This window comes from Stegostoma tigrinum, chromosome 26, assembly GCF_030684315.1.
Source record: "Stegostoma tigrinum isolate sSteTig4 chromosome 26, sSteTig4.hap1, whole genome shotgun sequence".
Lineage (NCBI taxonomy): Eukaryota > Metazoa > Chordata > Chondrichthyes > Orectolobiformes > Stegostomatidae > Stegostoma > Stegostoma tigrinum.
In genome coordinates, this window is record NC_081379.1 from 11,974,181 (window position 1) to 11,991,018 (window position 16,838).

The following is a 16,838-nucleotide window of genomic DNA, read 5'->3' on the forward strand; positions in this document are numbered from 1 at the left end:
TCAGGATCAAAAACAAAGTTGCTGGAAAAGCTCAGCAGGTCTGGCAGCATCTGTGAATAAAAGAACAAAGAGTTAACATTTTGGTTTTGGAGACCCTTCCTCAGAAGAGTTCACCGGAACCGAAATGTTAACTCTGTTTGTTTTTTCCTATACTGACGTTGCCAGATCTGCTGAGCTTTTCCAGCAACTTTTGTTTTTATATTTGACTTCATACTCACCAATCCACCTGCAGCAGGTGCATCTGTCCATGATAGTGTTAGTAGAAGCAACTACTATACAGTCCTCGTAGACACACAGCCCGTTTTCACATTGAAAATACCATCCATTGTATTGTGTAGTAGTACAACCATACTAAATGTGATAAATTTCGAACAGATCTGGCAACTCAACACTGGATATCCACGAGACACTGTGGGTGATCAGTAGCAGAACTACACTCAAATGCAATCTGCAATCTCATAACCCTAAACTACCATCACCATCGAGCATGGAAATTAACACTGGCCCAGTGAAGAGTGCAGGGGGCATGCCAGGAGCAGCATCAAGCATTGCTAAAAATGAGGAATCAACCTGGTGATGTTAAACCACATAAGCAGACAATGATATACAGAGCTGAGTGATTCCACAACCTTTGTCCGGATCTAAGCTCTGCAGTCCTGCTACATATAACCATGGAAAATCAAACAACTCATTGGAGGAGAAGCTTTCATAAATACCCATCGTCAATGTCAGTGAGCCCAGCATGTCAAAACAAAAAATGAGTAAAGTATTTGCAATGATCTTCAGCCAGAAACACCGAGTGGACGATTCATCTTAACCTCCTCTGATGTCCCCGGCATCACAGATGGTAGTCTTTAGCCAATTTGATTCACTTCACATAATATCAAGAAATGTCTGAAGATGCTGGACATCACAATGGCTATAGGCCTGACAATACTCCATCATTAGTAATAAACATCTGTGCTCCAGAAATTTTCACACCTTAGCCAAGCTGTTCTTAGTGTTACTACAATGCCAATATTTACCCAGCAATGTGGAAATTGCCCATTTACAGAAAACAGGACAAATCCAGCCTGACCAATTACCAACCCACCCGTATCCTCTCAATTATCAGAGAAGTGATGGTTGGGGTCATAAACGTTGTTAAGATGCATCACTTGCTTAGCATTAATTTGCTCAGTGGTGCTCAGTCTGGGTTCTGCCAGGACCACTCAGCTCAAACAAGAACAAAAGAGCTGAATTCCAGAGGTGAGACGTCTGTCCTTGACATCATGTTTATGGCCACAAGACACCCTGGCAAAACTCCAGTCAATGAGAATTGGGGAAAACTTCCCACTGATTAGAGACATACCTACCACACAGAAATATGGCCGGAGGTCAATCAAACAGAGCCAGATCATCACTGCAGAAGTTCCTCAAGTTAATGTCCTAGGCTTCATCAAAGTAAGGAAGAAGTACGTTCTAAGTGTAACTTTAGATATTTTCTAAATCAACCGGCAAATATAGCATTGGAGTGGATCGGACTTGAACTCAGGCCTCCTGGGTCAGACGTAGGGTGTATATTTATGAGCTAGCAGTCTTAAATACAACCAAGGTGCTTGTCAAAACAAATCAGATATTTTCTGTGGAGTCACAGGTAGATAGGGTGGGGAAGGAGGCATTTGGAATGCTTGCCTTCATTGGTCAGAACATTGAGTATAGGAGTTCAGATGTTGCAACTGTACTGGACATTGGTGAGGCCACTTTTAGAATAATACGTTAACTTCTGGATGCCCTTCTATAGGTGGGATGTTGTTAAACTTGAGAGGGTACAGAAAAGATTTGCAAGGATAGGGAGAATAGCCAAGGTCTTTTTTCTCAAAACTAGAGAACATAAGTTGAAGGTGAGTGGGAAAAAATTTAAAAGAGACCTGTGGGGCAACTTTTTCATGCCGAGGGTGCTGTGTGTATGGAACGAGCTGCCAGAGGAAGTGGTGAAGGTGGGTACGATTACAAGATTTAAAACCTACCTGGACAGATATATGAATAGGAAGGGTTTAGAGGGACATGGGCCAAATGCTGGCAAATGGAACTAGGTCAGATTGAGATGTCTGGTTGGCGCAAACAAGTTGGATCAAAGACTTCACCAACACCTTCCACCCCAACCTTCAGTTCACCTGGGCCATCTCCAGCACATCCCTCACCTTCCTGGACCTCTCAGTCTCCATCTCAGGCAACCAGCTTGTAACTGATGTCCATTTCAAGCCCACCGACTCCCACAGCTACCTAGAATACACCTCCTCCCACCCACCCTCCTGCAAAAATTCCATCCCCTATTCCCAATTCCTCCGCCTCCGCCGCATCTGCTCCCACGATAAGACATTCCACTCCCGCACATCCCAGATGTCCAAGTTCTTTAAGGACCGCAACTTTCCCCCCACAGTGTTTGAGAACGCCCTTGACCGCGTCTACCGTATTTCCCGCAACACATCCCTCACACCCCGCCCCCGCCACAACCGCCCGAAGAGGATCCCCCTCGTTCTCACACACCGCCCTACCAACCTCCGGATACAACGCATCATCCTCCGACACTTCCGCCATCTACAATCCGACCCCACCACCCAAGACATTTTTCCATCCCCTCCCCTGTCTGCTTTCCGGAGAGACCACTCTCTCCGTGACTCCCTTGTTCGCTCCACACTGCCCTCCAACCCCACCACACCCGGCACCTTCCCCTGCAACCGCAGGAAATGCTACACTTGTCCCCACACCTCCTCCCTCACCCTTATCCCAGGCCCCAAGATGACATTCCACATTAAGCAGAGGTTCACCTGCACATCTGCCAATGTGGTATACTGCATCCATTGTACCCGGTGCGGCTTCCTCTACATTGGGGAAACCAAGCGGAGGCTTGGAGACCGCTTTGCAGAACACCTCCGCTCAGTTCGCAACAAACAACTGCACCTCCCAGTCGCAAACCATTTCCACTCCCCCTCCCATTCTCTAGATGACATGTCCATCATGGGCCTCCTGCACTGCCACAATGATGCCACCCGAAGGTTGCAGGAACAGCAACTCATATTCCGCCTGGGAACCCTGCAGCCTAATGGTATCAATGTGGACTTCACCAGTTTCAAAATCTCCCCTTCCCCTACTGCATCCCTAAACCAGCCCAGTTCGTCCCCTCCCCCCACTGCACCACACAACCAGCCCAGCTCTTCCCCCCCACCCACTGCATCCCAAAACCAGTCCAACCTGTCTCTGCCTCCCTAACCGGTTCTTCCTCTCACCCATCCCTTCCTCCCACACCAAGCCGCACGCCCAGCTACCTACTAACCTCATCCCACCTCCTTGACCTGTCCGTCTTCCCTGGACTGACCTATCCCCTCCCTACCTCCCCACCTATACTCTCTCCACCTATCTTCTTTACTCTCCATCTTCGGTCCGCCTCCCCCTCTCTCCCTATTTATTCCAGCTCCCTCTCCCCATCCCCCTCTCTGATGAAGGGTCTAGGCCCGAAACGTCAGCTTTTGTGCTCCTGAGATGCTGCTTGGCCTGTTGTGTTCATCCGGCCTCACATTTTATTATCTTGGAATTCTCCAGCATCTGCAGTTCCCATTATCTTGGATCAAAGAGTCTGTTTTTGTGCTGTATGACTCTATGACCTGTTCAGAGACAATATCACAGACTCCTGCAGCAGGCCTCCGAGCTCAGAGGTAAGAGTATTATCTCTGCACCACAAGAGCCCTCTTCTTAGAGGTAGGGACAGATTGTTGCAATTGCACTGACCTGATGATGTTTTAAATTTTAGAGGCTCCATCTGGTGACAGAAGCTGGTCAGTGTCAGCAGAAGACATGACCAATTTCTGTTACTTGGTGGAGCTCAAGACTTAAGTGTAAAAACTAAAAGAACTGTGGATGCTGTAAATTGGGAAAAAAACAAAGTTGCTGGAAAAGCTCAGCAGGTCTGACAGCATCTGTGAAGAAAAAATCAGAGTTAATGTTTCAGGTCCAGGGATAAAATTACAATTTTAACCACCAGATTACAGAAAGCTAAGGAAGAGTTAACATACTTAAATTACTAGAAAGTTTATAAGTATAAAGAATAAAAGATTATTTCTAGTTTATTGGACATCAACAAGGGGAATAAACTCAGAATTAGTAATAAAAACACAAAAAGGCAACTCAGAATGATTTTTTGATAGCGAAGGACAATCAGTATATGGAATTCTTTCTCACAATATTCATTGAGGCTAGGTAAACTGCAACATGACAGAATTAGATATCAGAGATAAATTGGAACTGATTGGTTCAAGTGGAAAAAATACTACTAGCCCAAGCACAACGGATTGATTGTTCTCGACCTGTGTTGAAACATCTATGATTTGTTGCAGGATTGCTCTAACAAAAGTAGAAAGCATTTCTAATTTTAAAAAGCACTTGAGTAGTCCAGGTCACATATATCAAATAGCGTAGACTGAGTTAAAATGATCATATAAGGATGCAAGCTAGATTATGACAGAGGCCACTTCTCCTTCCTCCAATTTTATTTCAATAAATCTCTCTTTGGTGTGAGAGTAAGAGCTAAGTCTGGTTACACCTAAGATGCTGTCTATATACTGAACACTAGAATCTATCAGAAATAGTATTTGGGTTCGAGCGCCTGTGGAATTCACTGTCACAGAAGGCTGTGGAGACCAGGTCATTGAGTATATTTAAGACGGAGATAAATAGGTTCTTACTTGTCAAGGGGATCAAGGGTTATGGGGAGAAAGGGATTGAGAAACTTTTCAGCCATGATTGAATAATGCAGCAGACTTGATAGGCAGAATGGTCTAATTTCTGCTCCTACTTAATAATTAGGTACGAGCAATAAATGCTGGTCTAGCTAGTGATACCAAGATTCTAAAAACAAATAAGATAAAGTTTATACTAAAATAGAAGATTTTAGAGAAGAAAGGTTACAAAGTAGATCAGATAGATTGCTTTCAATGCAGGCCATGGGGTGCAAGAAATAAGTGCAAGTGGATTAAAGATAGTTCAGCATGTCATATCGTGCATTTTCAAACAAAGACAGATTAATGCCTAGAATTGTCTCCCTTATGAGATAGGGACACCAACTTTGATTAAATGTATTCATGGAAATTCCAACACATGACTTGCCCCTAGTTGGCCAAGACATCCGGGTACTGACACACTGCCTTCCTGTGCTGCAATCCAAAACGGTTCATTATCCAATTAGATAATACTTGACTGTCATTCCCTTTTCAGGCAATTTTCAACTTTTTACAAAGAGAATTTTTAAAAAAAAGAGTCCGGTTTTAAAAATGAACAACCGGTGAAACTGCCAAATGATACATACTGGTTCGATTGTTTTGTATACTTCAAAATGGAGCTCGAGTACAACCAGGACATTCATTTCTAACATAACAAGGTGTAGACCTGGATGAACACAGCAGGCCAGGCAGCATCACAGGAGCAGGAAAGCTGACGTTTCGGGTCGAGACCCTTCTTAATTATCGTTTTTGTCTTTTTTTCACGCAATTAACCAGCAGCAACTGAAAGATGAATTATCAATACAGGAAAGATTGGCTTGCCAACCATCCTTATGGGGGCATTGAGGACTCTTCAAGAAGAAATTAGATAGAGTTCAAACGGTGCATCATGAGCCAACAGGGTCCCTCATTTCTAGGATTTCAAGTCTTGTCATCCCATGTGGAAAGGGCTAGTGGGGAGGGAGGAGGTGAGTTTTGGGAAAGTCACAAAAATTCAAACAACAGACGTCTACGTGTTTAATCGAGCGAGTCTGCATATCTCTCTAACTGATCAACTCACTGTTAAATTGAGGCGCTGGGACCTTTACTAAGATGGCGGGGTCTCCCCTCCATCCAAGCTCCCTGTCCAATCAGGACAGCAAACTGTCATGTGAGCATGCGCAGTCAGCCGTAGATTGTGAAAATGCGACCGGTGTCTTTCTGACCCGGAACAGGAAGTGTTGGTGGACTCGCTGTAGGAGTTGAGCTTGTTATGAAAGAGAAGAGCTTAGGCTTGAAGAGTCTGTGTTAACTTGTATGTGCTAGTACAAGGAAATCGCCATTATTATCAGCACTGATAATGTGTTAGGTCATTCACATGCCAGAAAGATGAGAAGCCCGGGAGCATAAAAGGAGGTTGTGGCCTTTTTTCCATTGTTCGTTAAATTCCGTCTTGATTTCTAAGACGTGAGATCGATTTCTTATGTGATTATTTTGTCTCCTGTGAGGAGAGTGTAACTTTTGTACATATGCACATCAGTTTGCCTGACATTGACAATCCTGCTTTTCACACTGTTAACGAAAGGTATTTGCTTGCTACCTAAAATCGTTCTGACAGCTTGTGTTATTCCTTTCGAAAGGTGTAAGCAATCGTGCACGCAGTAGACTATGTGGATATTTTCTAAACAGTGCCTTTAATTGGACCATTTCTAGTAAGTTTTCTAATATACTGGTGTGTCTTTTGTTCCATAATGTAATGTGGCTGAGGTTACCATGAAGGACTCTCCTCCTCAATCTGTCCTGTCGCCTGAGGCATAGTGCCGTTCAGGTTAAACCACTACCCGTCGTCGCTCTCTAATGAGAGAGCAGCTTATTGTCCCGTAAGACTATGATAACTTTACCTTTTCCTTTTATTTGTAACAATTGTATATGTTTTATAGTAAACATATTTAGATCTTAATAAAAATTGATATGAAATGTGCAAGATGATTTAAATGATACTAGTACTGTAGATGAAATAATATTGTCACATTTATTTCTATTTTATATTTAATTACCTAGTATAGCTCATGGAGTTACAAATTTAATGAATATACCACATGCTCAGTAAAAATTAAGACTTGTAAGTATATCATAAAACTTTAATATGTTTTTGATTTTTTTGCTTGCCCAAATCTGGATTAAATCTTTAAAGAATTCCTGTCATTTGTAGTGGGGTCACTAGAATTTCAGAAAGCAAAGTGGTGACTGCATTAAGATTATATTCAACATCTGTCTGTATTATGACAAACAACCAATCAATAGATGATTTAGTATCTCAAAGTGTTTGGTTTAGGATGTACAACACTATTTTTTAAAAAAATGTGATGTTGTAAGCCTGTCACTGATGTCTTGTTTGTTTTCGTGTTCGTTTGATTTCCACCCTTCTTCCAACACTGTCCTCTTTAATAAGCTGACCAACAACACTGATAATGGACCTCTGGGAATGATTGCAAACTTGCAGAGATTCAGATATTCATAAACAGTGTGGTCCATTGATATAAATTTGAAATACTTAATTGTTCTGTACATCAGAAATTTCTTCTAATCACTATCAAGCACAAGTTAATTCCTAACTTGCAAAATTTGATCCCTTCAAAACAACAATGGTATCTCTACACTGCTTGTGTGTGTGTATGCATGTGTACATCCTAATATCTGTATTCAATCATGACCCTCTAGATTAGTGTCAGCAGTTCTGCAGTATGACCTTTTGTGAAAATAAACAGTATGGAAATATGCCTAGATGGTCAATTAAAGCAGTGGAACCATACAATAATTATGTGTACACATACAAAGCTATGCTGTACTTAGAAGGAGTTTAGAAATGTTAAAAGCTATTAAACTTTTGATGCAAAAACAATGAATTGGTGATGACTATGAAATACATAGTCATCAGTAGTGATTTATGCAAATCCAATCATAGTACTTAAATGGAGATGAATAAACACTTAAAAATATGATAACTGGAAAGTGAAGCGAGGTTGGTTAGCATCAGTGTAAAACTTGCAGTGATGTTGCATAGTAGTGAAAATGTTATCCACTGCTTATGTTTGCATGATTCTTCAAGCTCACATCAACTGTACCTGTTCACCTTACACTAGTTGCTTATTGGACTTGAATATTTGGAAATTATTAATCAGTTCAATACTACATTGGCCAGAAGCCACTTCAGATTTTAACTTATTGCCAGCATAACTTGTACGATGTCTGTGCTCTTGGATGTGTTTCAACTTCTCTGACATATTTTATTCTATCTTAAGGTTTCAATGTGTCAAGACAAATAAGTAGCAATTTTGCTCAGAGGAGATGGATTTGCAGTGATGCAGAAGTTTTCTGTTATCAACATACAGTACCAGTTCACTCCAGGTCCTTCAGTTTCTGAATGACTACCTCATGTCTGTGCACTGGGACTGATAAACTGATTTCCGGTCTCAAACAACACAACATAGTTCAGGTAAACTCATGCTTTCTTTTATTGACAGTTTGTCCACATTGTTAACTTTGGCTTGATGGGGAATTAAAGAGCCACTGTTACTGACAATATACAGGTTAGGTGGATTGGCCATGCTAAATTGCCCGTAGTGTTCAGGGATGTGCGGGTTATAGGGGGATGGGTCTGGGTGGGATGCTGCAAGGGGTGATGTGGACTTGTTGGGCCAAAGGGCCTGTTTCCACACTGTAGGAAATCTAATCTAATCTACTGTTTAACCTGCCATAAGGTTTGTGGGCAATGCCAAAATGAGTTTCCTTTTTACCTTCCACTGGAAGTCAGATACATAAGAAAATATGTGCAGTATTTTAGAGCTTAAAGAATCATCATAAGGTCAGAAGTGTATATATTTGCTTATGAGTGTACAACGTTCAGCGCCATTCACAATTCTTCAAGCATTAAAGCAGTTTACTTTCAAGTGCAACAAATTCTGAACAATGTCCAGGCTTGGGCTGACAAGTGGCAACTAACATTCGCTTCACACAAAAGCTAGGCAGTGACCATCTCCAATAAGAGGCAATCTAACACTGCCCCTTGACTTTCAGTGATGTTACTATCACTGAATCCCCCATTATCAACATTCTTGGGTTTACTGTAGACCAGAAACTCAACTGGACTCACCACATAAACACAGTGACTACAAGAGCAGGTCTGAGGGCGAGGAATACTGCAGCAAGTAACTCACTTCCTGACGCCCCAAAGCCTAGCCTTGCCAAGGCACAAGTCAGGATGAATATTCCACACTTGCCTGGATGGGTGCAGCTCCAACAATGCTCAGGAAGCATGACACCATCCAGAACAAAGTAGCCTGCTTGTTAGGCACCACCTCCATATATTTCCATTCCCTCCACCACTGATGCTCAGTCACAGCAATGCATACTATCTACAAGATACACTCAGAAATTTACCGAAGATCCTCAGACAGCATCTTCCAAACTCATGACCACTTCCATCTGTGAGGACAAGGGCAGCGGATACATGGGAACATGACCACCTTCAAGTTCCTCTCCAGGCAACTCATCTAATTCTGACTTGGAAATATATCGCTGTTCCTCACTGATACTGGATCAAAATCCTGGAATTTCCTTCATAGGAGCATTGAGGGTCAATTTAGAGCACATTCAAGAGAAAGACATTTAACAGCCTGGCCTCAGCAGATCAACACTTTATTTTAGAATGTCATGCTATACTGTTGATCACTAGCATTTGATGGTGGGTAAGAAAGAAAATTCTTAAATATTCTATCGTTACTTTGTTCGCAGGAGTAAAAATGTTTAGCGCTACACAAACTTCCAAAACTCAGTTCCTGGACAAAGCCCGGGCAGCTCGGCAGGAGCGGAAAGGGCAGAAGGAACGTGAACGTGCGACTATTCAGATTCAGGCGGTCGTCAGGAGGTACCTCTGTAGGTGTCGGCTACTTCGAGAAATCAGGTCAATTTTTGTTTTTTTCTTTGCAAGAACCTTTGTAACAATGCCATGTTCAAAAGACTAATAAAGGGTAGAGAATAATCTAGAAATGGTCGGATAACGTTGTTTCGGAAACAAACAAATTCCCAATAAAAGTCAAAACAGTCAAGGTCTTAGCAATGTCTGCAAGCTTTATAGAACCAGAGACCATCCGAGACTCTTAAACCTGCAGAAACTCTTCTAAAGCTTCCGTATGTTCCTCATGGGGTTTTCAGACTTTTTAATTCTGGCCCCACTGCTACATCCCAACATGAAGTGTTGGTCACAAGTGTCTCCCACAGGATTAAACAAAAATACACTCACCAAAGTGCCCTGGAAAAGCAATAAGACAATGGAATGTAGGAGCTGAAGCAGGCCATTCGACAAGACTCGGCTCTGCCATCAATGAGATCATGGCTAATCTATGACTCTGCTTTTTCCCCATACCCCTTCACTCCTTTACTGATTAAAAATCTGCCTATTCAGCCTTGAATATTCTTAATAATCCGGCCTCCTGGGACACACCTAACGCTGAGATTATGACCTCTGGTTCTAAATTCTCCCAAAAGAGGAAATGACTTTTCTGCGTCTATCCTATAAGGGGACCTTACCTAAAGAGAGGGAATGGCCTAGTGGTATTATTAGCCTATTAACCCAGAAACTTGGTTAATGTTCTGGGGACCTGGGTTCAAATCCTGCCATGGCAGATGGTGGAATTTAAGTTCAACAAAGAATCTGGAACCAAGAGTCTAATGACGACTGTGAATTCATTGTCAATTGTTCGAAAAACCCATCCAGTTCACTGATGCCCTTTAGGGAGGGAAACTGCCATCCTTAGCTGGCCTGACTAACATGTGACCCACAGCAATGTGGTTGATTCTTAACTGCTCACTGGGCAATTAGGGAAGAACAGATAATGATGGCCTAACCGTACATATCCACATCCCATGACTGAATAAAAAAAATCTGTTCCCATCATTCAAGCTGTGGCCTAACTAATGCCCAGTATGGATTTAGAGAAGCTTCCCTTTATGCTCTGCTCCCTTTGATGTAAAAGTCAACAGTCCATTTGCCATCTGCTGAACTTCGATACATTTTGTGTACAAACATTTTGTGCTTCATACATGAAGATCCCCACATCATCTGTGCTGCAGCTTTTTGCAGTCTATCTTCACTTAAATAATATTCACCTCTTTTATTCTTCCTCTTACATAATATTCCATCTGGCAAGTTTATGCACAGTCACTTAACCTGCGTATATCACTCTGCAGCTGCTTTTGTCATCCTCACCCATTGTGTTCCCTCACATTTTTGTGTCATCTGTAAACTTAGCAATAGTATATTCACTTCTGTCGTCCAAGTCATTAATATTTTGTAAATAATGTGGCCTCAGCACTGATCCCTATGACACTCCACTAGTAGCAGGTTGCCATCCTCAAATATGCTCCCTTTATCCAAACTCTGTCTTTTACCAGTCAGCTAATCCTTTATCCATGTTGATATGCTATTCCCAACACCAGTGGCTCTTGTCTTATTAAATAGCTTAATATGCAGTACCTTATTGAATGCCTTTTGGAAATTGAACAACCAGTAAACCTCCCTTGTCACCTCACTCCTCAACCAAAAAAAAATGGTAATTTTTGCCAGAAAGCAGAAAATGAAACACAAAAACAAGTTGTTCAAAAACTGAAAAATGTATACAAGACAAAATATGTTATATAACTTAGTGGGGAAAAAAAGTTGTTAGGTAGTTATCCAAATGACCTTGCGTCTATAGTTTGGTTCAATTAATATCACGTTATTCACCAACGGGAATAATTTGTTACGTGTGAGTAATTTTACCTATTCAGAGCTGAGTTTTTTCGAACTTCATTATATTACATATTCAAATAACAATTATAATATGCATACATTTGTAAAGCCCCTAATGCCTCGTGTAGCGCAATCTTTGCAGATCTTGTGGTTTGGTCCTTGAATTAACTGATCTCAATTGAGCTTGTCATAATGGGGCTGAATGGGAACAAGGGGCAGAAAGTGTTGGACATTATTCCTGTTTGACTATCTGGTAAGACAACCGTGGATGTTGGGTAAAACATTGTCAATATTTTGCTTAGGCTGAAAATTATTGATGGAAATGGACAGTTAAAAAAGCAAGTTTTTAAACAGAACCCTGTTGGCATGACCGCATTTTCATCAGGATATTTTGAGCAATGTGTCTTCAAGGGTTTTTGGAATTGTAGCACTTCCACCTTTCGTAGGTGCTGCATGGTTCAGCAAGAATGTTGTGACTTGAATTCATTGCCATTCATCTTTAATCTTTGTTCTGTTTCTCTTCCTTTATTAGACCTCAGTCCTTTAAAGTGTTTAGCAATTTGGCCTTGATATTAGGCGTCATTAAACTAAACCAGAAGTGTCATCTCTTTGACAGCCACTTGTACATTTTGCTTTTTGAAAACTTCTTCAGCATTGTTTAATTGGGTGATGTTTCCTTTACAGGTTGGAAGTTGATGATTTTTTTGATACCTATGAAGCAAATTCGTCAAAAAGAAGTGCACTTGCTTTATTTAAAATCACAAGGAAGTTTCTGTTTGTGTATCACATGAAGAAAGATAAAGATGTAAGTGGCAGGCTACTGCAGTGACTGCAGCAAGTGACTGCAGTCAGTCCTGTGGCCTTGGATGGGGAGGGAGAATTCAGTACTCTGTCATCGTTTCGCCTTGTTGTGCTTTTTAAAATGTTATAGTTTATTGGGGTTAAGAAATTAAAGTTCTAATTTATTCTGGTGGTTTGCAAGAGGGTCAGTTTTTTAATATTTCATTTAAAGTAACCCTGAAGATTGTTAAAGTTCTCGGACTTGCATTTAAAACAGGTGGACAATTTGTTCCAAGGTCAGATGAGTGTCTGGGAAGTAGAGGGAACATTACTCCGAGCTCTACAGGATGGAATTTATGACTGGGGCTGGGGTAGAGGTGAAAGAGCTTTGTCCTAATTAATGTTATGACCGATCAGACAATTTTAATGCTGACGTCAAGGATCTGAACTTTTCTGTTCCTCAAAACAAAGACTGTCATGGTGATGAGCACAAAATTCTCATAAATCTTGCATCTCTGGGAACTGATGCACCATGAAGTCACATCAGTACACCTGTGAGAGATTTCCTTTTAGGTCAGCATGTTGTAGTATGAGTGTATAATTGCAAATTTCACTTCAACATTTCCCCGTTTGCAGGAATATTGGTCCTAGCTAAGCCATCATTAAGTTAAGAGCATAGTCTACTGATTGCATCCTATAGCTGCCAGTGCCTTAAGTGTGACTTCCTGTTGTTGAAAATAAGAGAAGGCCTTATTTACAACCTCCATTGTACATCAGAACTAACTAAATTTTAACTTCTTACGCCAACAAACTGTAAGAAGCTGGGGAGTCAAGATTTTTGCCAAACATGTACCAAGTATGGCATAGGTATTGCAAAGTTCACCCTACTAGTCACTGCATAGAAGATCAATAATTTGTCCATAGAAATTTGGAAAACCAATTGTCAAGGCTCAAAGTCTTGTGCATATCCTACCCTCTATTCTCTATCTGCATAGGTTGTTTGATTAATGTATTGTCATATCTTCCCAGAGACTTCAGAAGCTGTGTCGGTGTATCCTTAACAGCATGGAAGTAGAGAATGAGTCCAAGGTTTGTATGTACTCATACAGATTTGAAACGTGTTATTTCATTTCCTGCTGTGGTTTGGTTGATAAATATTTCACCCAGTGTGAATCTCAATCAGAAAGGCAAACAAGATCACATTCAATTCCTAGCCGTATGGTGTTCCACAGGCTTTTAATCTGTGTTGCCATCAACCTTTCCATGAAAACTGAGAGCCAATGACCTTTGCCATCATTCTAGTCTCAAATTATTCACCATATTGGATTAGTAAACTTCAGGAAACAACAAACTTTAACTTGATCCCTCCTGTCAGTACCCATTTCAGGTCTGTAATTCACTCCTGTTTCCCTACAATGCTAAATATTTTCCAGATATGTTGCAACTTGGGAAAGGCACAATCTATAGTAGAACACATCAGAACTTGGAAACAACTGAGGAGTGCTAGTGTTACAACTGAGCCTGACACTTCTGTCATTTAAATATCACACATATCCTTACTAAAGTGTGATCAGTGATAATGGGAACTGCAGATGCTGGAGAATTCCAAGATAATAAAATGTGAGGCTGGATGAACACAGAAGGCCAAGCAGCATCTCAGGAGCACAAAAGCTGACGTTTCGGGCCTAGACCCTTCATCACCTTTTCTGATGAAGGATCTAGGCCTGAAACGTCAGCTTTTGTGCTCCCGAGATGCTGCTTGGCCTGCTGTGTTCATCTAGCCCCACACTTTGTTATGCTTACTAAAGTGTGTTTGTAGCAACCTACCTTCAGGAAATCAAACTGCACTTAAGCCACTGATACATTGTCCCTGTAATGCAGTTGTTTCACAACTAAAATAAATTTAAGATTTCAGCTAAATGTAAATTAGTATTGGTGTTTTATGAAAGCAATAGAAGAGCTGCGTCTTAGAATTTTGTAGAAAATGGGGTGGCTGAAGTTTATATTGAAGAGGTAACAAGTATGTTAGACCAGGGAAACCCATTAGATGTTATTTATTTAGACTTCCAAAAGGCCTTTGATACAGTGCCTCACGGGAGGCTGCTGAGCAAGGTGAGGGCCCGTGGTGTTCGAGGTGAGCTACTGGCTTGGATTGAGGATTGGCTGTCTGACAGAAGGCAGAGAGTTGGGATAAAAGGCTCTTTTTCGGAATGGCAACCGGTGACGAGCGGTGTCCCGTGGGGTTCAGTGTTGGGGCCACAGCTGTTCACCTTTGTATGTTAATGATCTGGATGAAGGGACCGGGGGCATTCTGGCAAAGTTTGCCAATGATAAGAAGATAGGTGGATGGGCAGGCAGTACTGAGGAGGTGGGGAAGCTGCAGGAAGATTTAGACAATTTAGGAGAGTGGTCCAGGAAATGGCTGATGAATTTCAATGTGAGTAAATGTGAGGTTTTGCACTTTGGAAAAAAGAATACAGGCATGGACTATTTTCTAAACGGTGAGAAAATTCACAAATCAGAATTGCAAACGGATCTGGGAGTGTTGGTCCAGGATTCTCGAAAGGTTAACTTGCAGGTAGAGTCCATAATTAAGAAAGCGAATGTAATAGAACATAACAGCACAGTACAGGCCCTTCGGCCCTCGATGTTGTGCCGACCTGTCATACCGATCTCAAGCCCATTTAACCTACACTATTCCATGTACGTCCATATGCTTATCCAATGATGACCTAAATGTACTGAAAGTTGGCGAATCTTCCACCGTTGCAGGCAAAACGTTCCATTCCCTTACTACTCTCTGAGAAAAGAAAGTACCTCTGACATCTGTCCTATATCTTTCACCCCTCAATTTAAAGCTATGCCCCCTCATGTTCGCCGTCACCATCCTAGGAAAAAGGCTCTCCCTATCCACCCTATCTGACCCTCTGATTATTTTATATGTTTCAATTAAGTCACCTCTCAACCTTCTCTGTAATGAAAACAGCCTCAAGTCCCTCAGCCTTTCCTCGTAAGACGTTCCCTCCATACCAGGCAACATCCTAGTAAATCTCCTCTGCACCCTTTCCAAAGCTTCCATATCCTTCTTATAACACGGTGACCAAAACTGTACACAATACTCCAAGTGCGGCCGCACCAGAGTTTTGTACAGCTTCACCATAACCTCTTGGTCCCGGAACTCGATCCCTCTATTAATAAAAGCTAAAACACTATATGCCTTCTTAACAGCCCTGTCAACCTGGGTGGCAGCTTTCAAGGATCTGTGTACATGGACACCGAGATCTCTCTGCTCATCTACACTACTAAGAATCTTACCATTAGCCCTGTACTTTGCCTTCTGGTTACTCCTACCAAAGTGCATCACCTCACACTTGTCTGCATTAAACTCCATTTGCCACCTCTCAGCCCAGCTCTGCAGCTTATCTATGTCTCTCTGCAACCTACAGCATCCTTTGTCACTATCTTCCTGGCTCTTCTGAGCTCTCTCTAGGTCTTTCCTGGCTACCTCATAGCCCTCAAGTGCCCTAACTGAGCCTTCACATCTCATCCTAACATAAGCCTTCTTCTTCCTCCTGACCAGAGATTCCACCTCCTTCGTAAACCACGGTTCTGGCACTCTACAGCTTCCTCCCTGTCTGACAAGTACATATGTGTGTCCTAGATAAATGAGCTTTTCCTTGAATAAACTTCACACTTCTAATGTGCCCATCCCCTGCAGTTTCCTTCCCCATCCTATGCTCCCTAAATCTTGCCTAATCTCATCGTAATTGCCTTTCCCCCAGCTATAACTCTTGCCCAGTGGTATACACCTATCCCTTTCCATCACTAAAGTAAACATAACAGAATTGTGATCGCTATCACCAAAGTGCTCACCTACTTCCAAATCTAACACCTGGCCGGGCTCGTTACCCCGTACTAAATCTAATGTGGCTTCGCACCTTGTTGGCCTATCTACATACTGTGTCAGGAACCCCTCCTGCACACTCTGGACAAAAACTGACCCATCTATAGTACTCGAACTATAGTGTTCCCAGTCAATATTTGGAAAGTTGAAGTCCCCCATGACACTACCCTGTCTCTCTCACTCCTATCGAGAATCATCTTTGCTGTCCTTTCCTCTACATCTCTGGAACTATTCGGAGGCCTATAGAAAACTCCCAACAGGGTGCTCTCTCCTTTCCTGTTTCTAACCTTAGCCCATACTACCTCGGTTGACGAGTCCCCAAACATCCTTTCTGCAACTGTAATACTGTCCTTGACCAAAAATGCCACACCTCAGGCCCTTTTACCATCTTCTCTGTTCTTACTGAATGTTGTCATTTATCTCAAGAGGGTTGGAATATAAAAGCAGCGATGTGCTTCCGAGGCTTTATAAGGCTCTAGTTATGTCCCATTTAGAATACTGTGCCCAATTTTGCGCCCCACACCTCAGGAAGGACATACTAGCCCTGGAGCGTGTCCAGCGGAGATTCACGTGGATGATCCCTGGAATGGTAGGTTTAACGTACGATGAACGGCTAAGGATCCTGGGATTG

The 16,838-nt window shown here is 42.0% G+C and overlaps 1 protein-coding gene across 5 annotated transcripts in view; it reads left to right on the forward strand.

Moving 5' to 3' along the window:
- The first annotated feature begins 5,972 nt into the window (after positions 1–5,972).
- The window catches only part of ube3b (ubiquitin protein ligase E3B), a 57,462-nt gene continuing 46,596 nt past the window's right edge, over positions 5,973–16,838 (forward strand). Inside the window, exons 1-7 of one of the 5 annotated variants that reach the window (XM_048555858.2) lie at positions 5,973–6,149; positions 6,374–6,445; positions 6,795–6,855; positions 8,036–8,229; positions 9,528–9,696; positions 12,208–12,328; positions 13,333–13,392. In XM_048555858.2, coding sequence (XP_048411815.1) covers positions 9,536–9,696; positions 12,208–12,328; positions 13,333–13,392 — 342 coding nt within the window. In that variant the 5' untranslated portion in view covers positions 5,973–6,149; positions 6,374–6,445; positions 6,795–6,855; positions 8,036–8,229; positions 9,528–9,535. The other 4 variants (XM_048555857.2, XM_048555856.2, XM_048555859.1 and 1 more) reach the window with 4 other exon arrangements.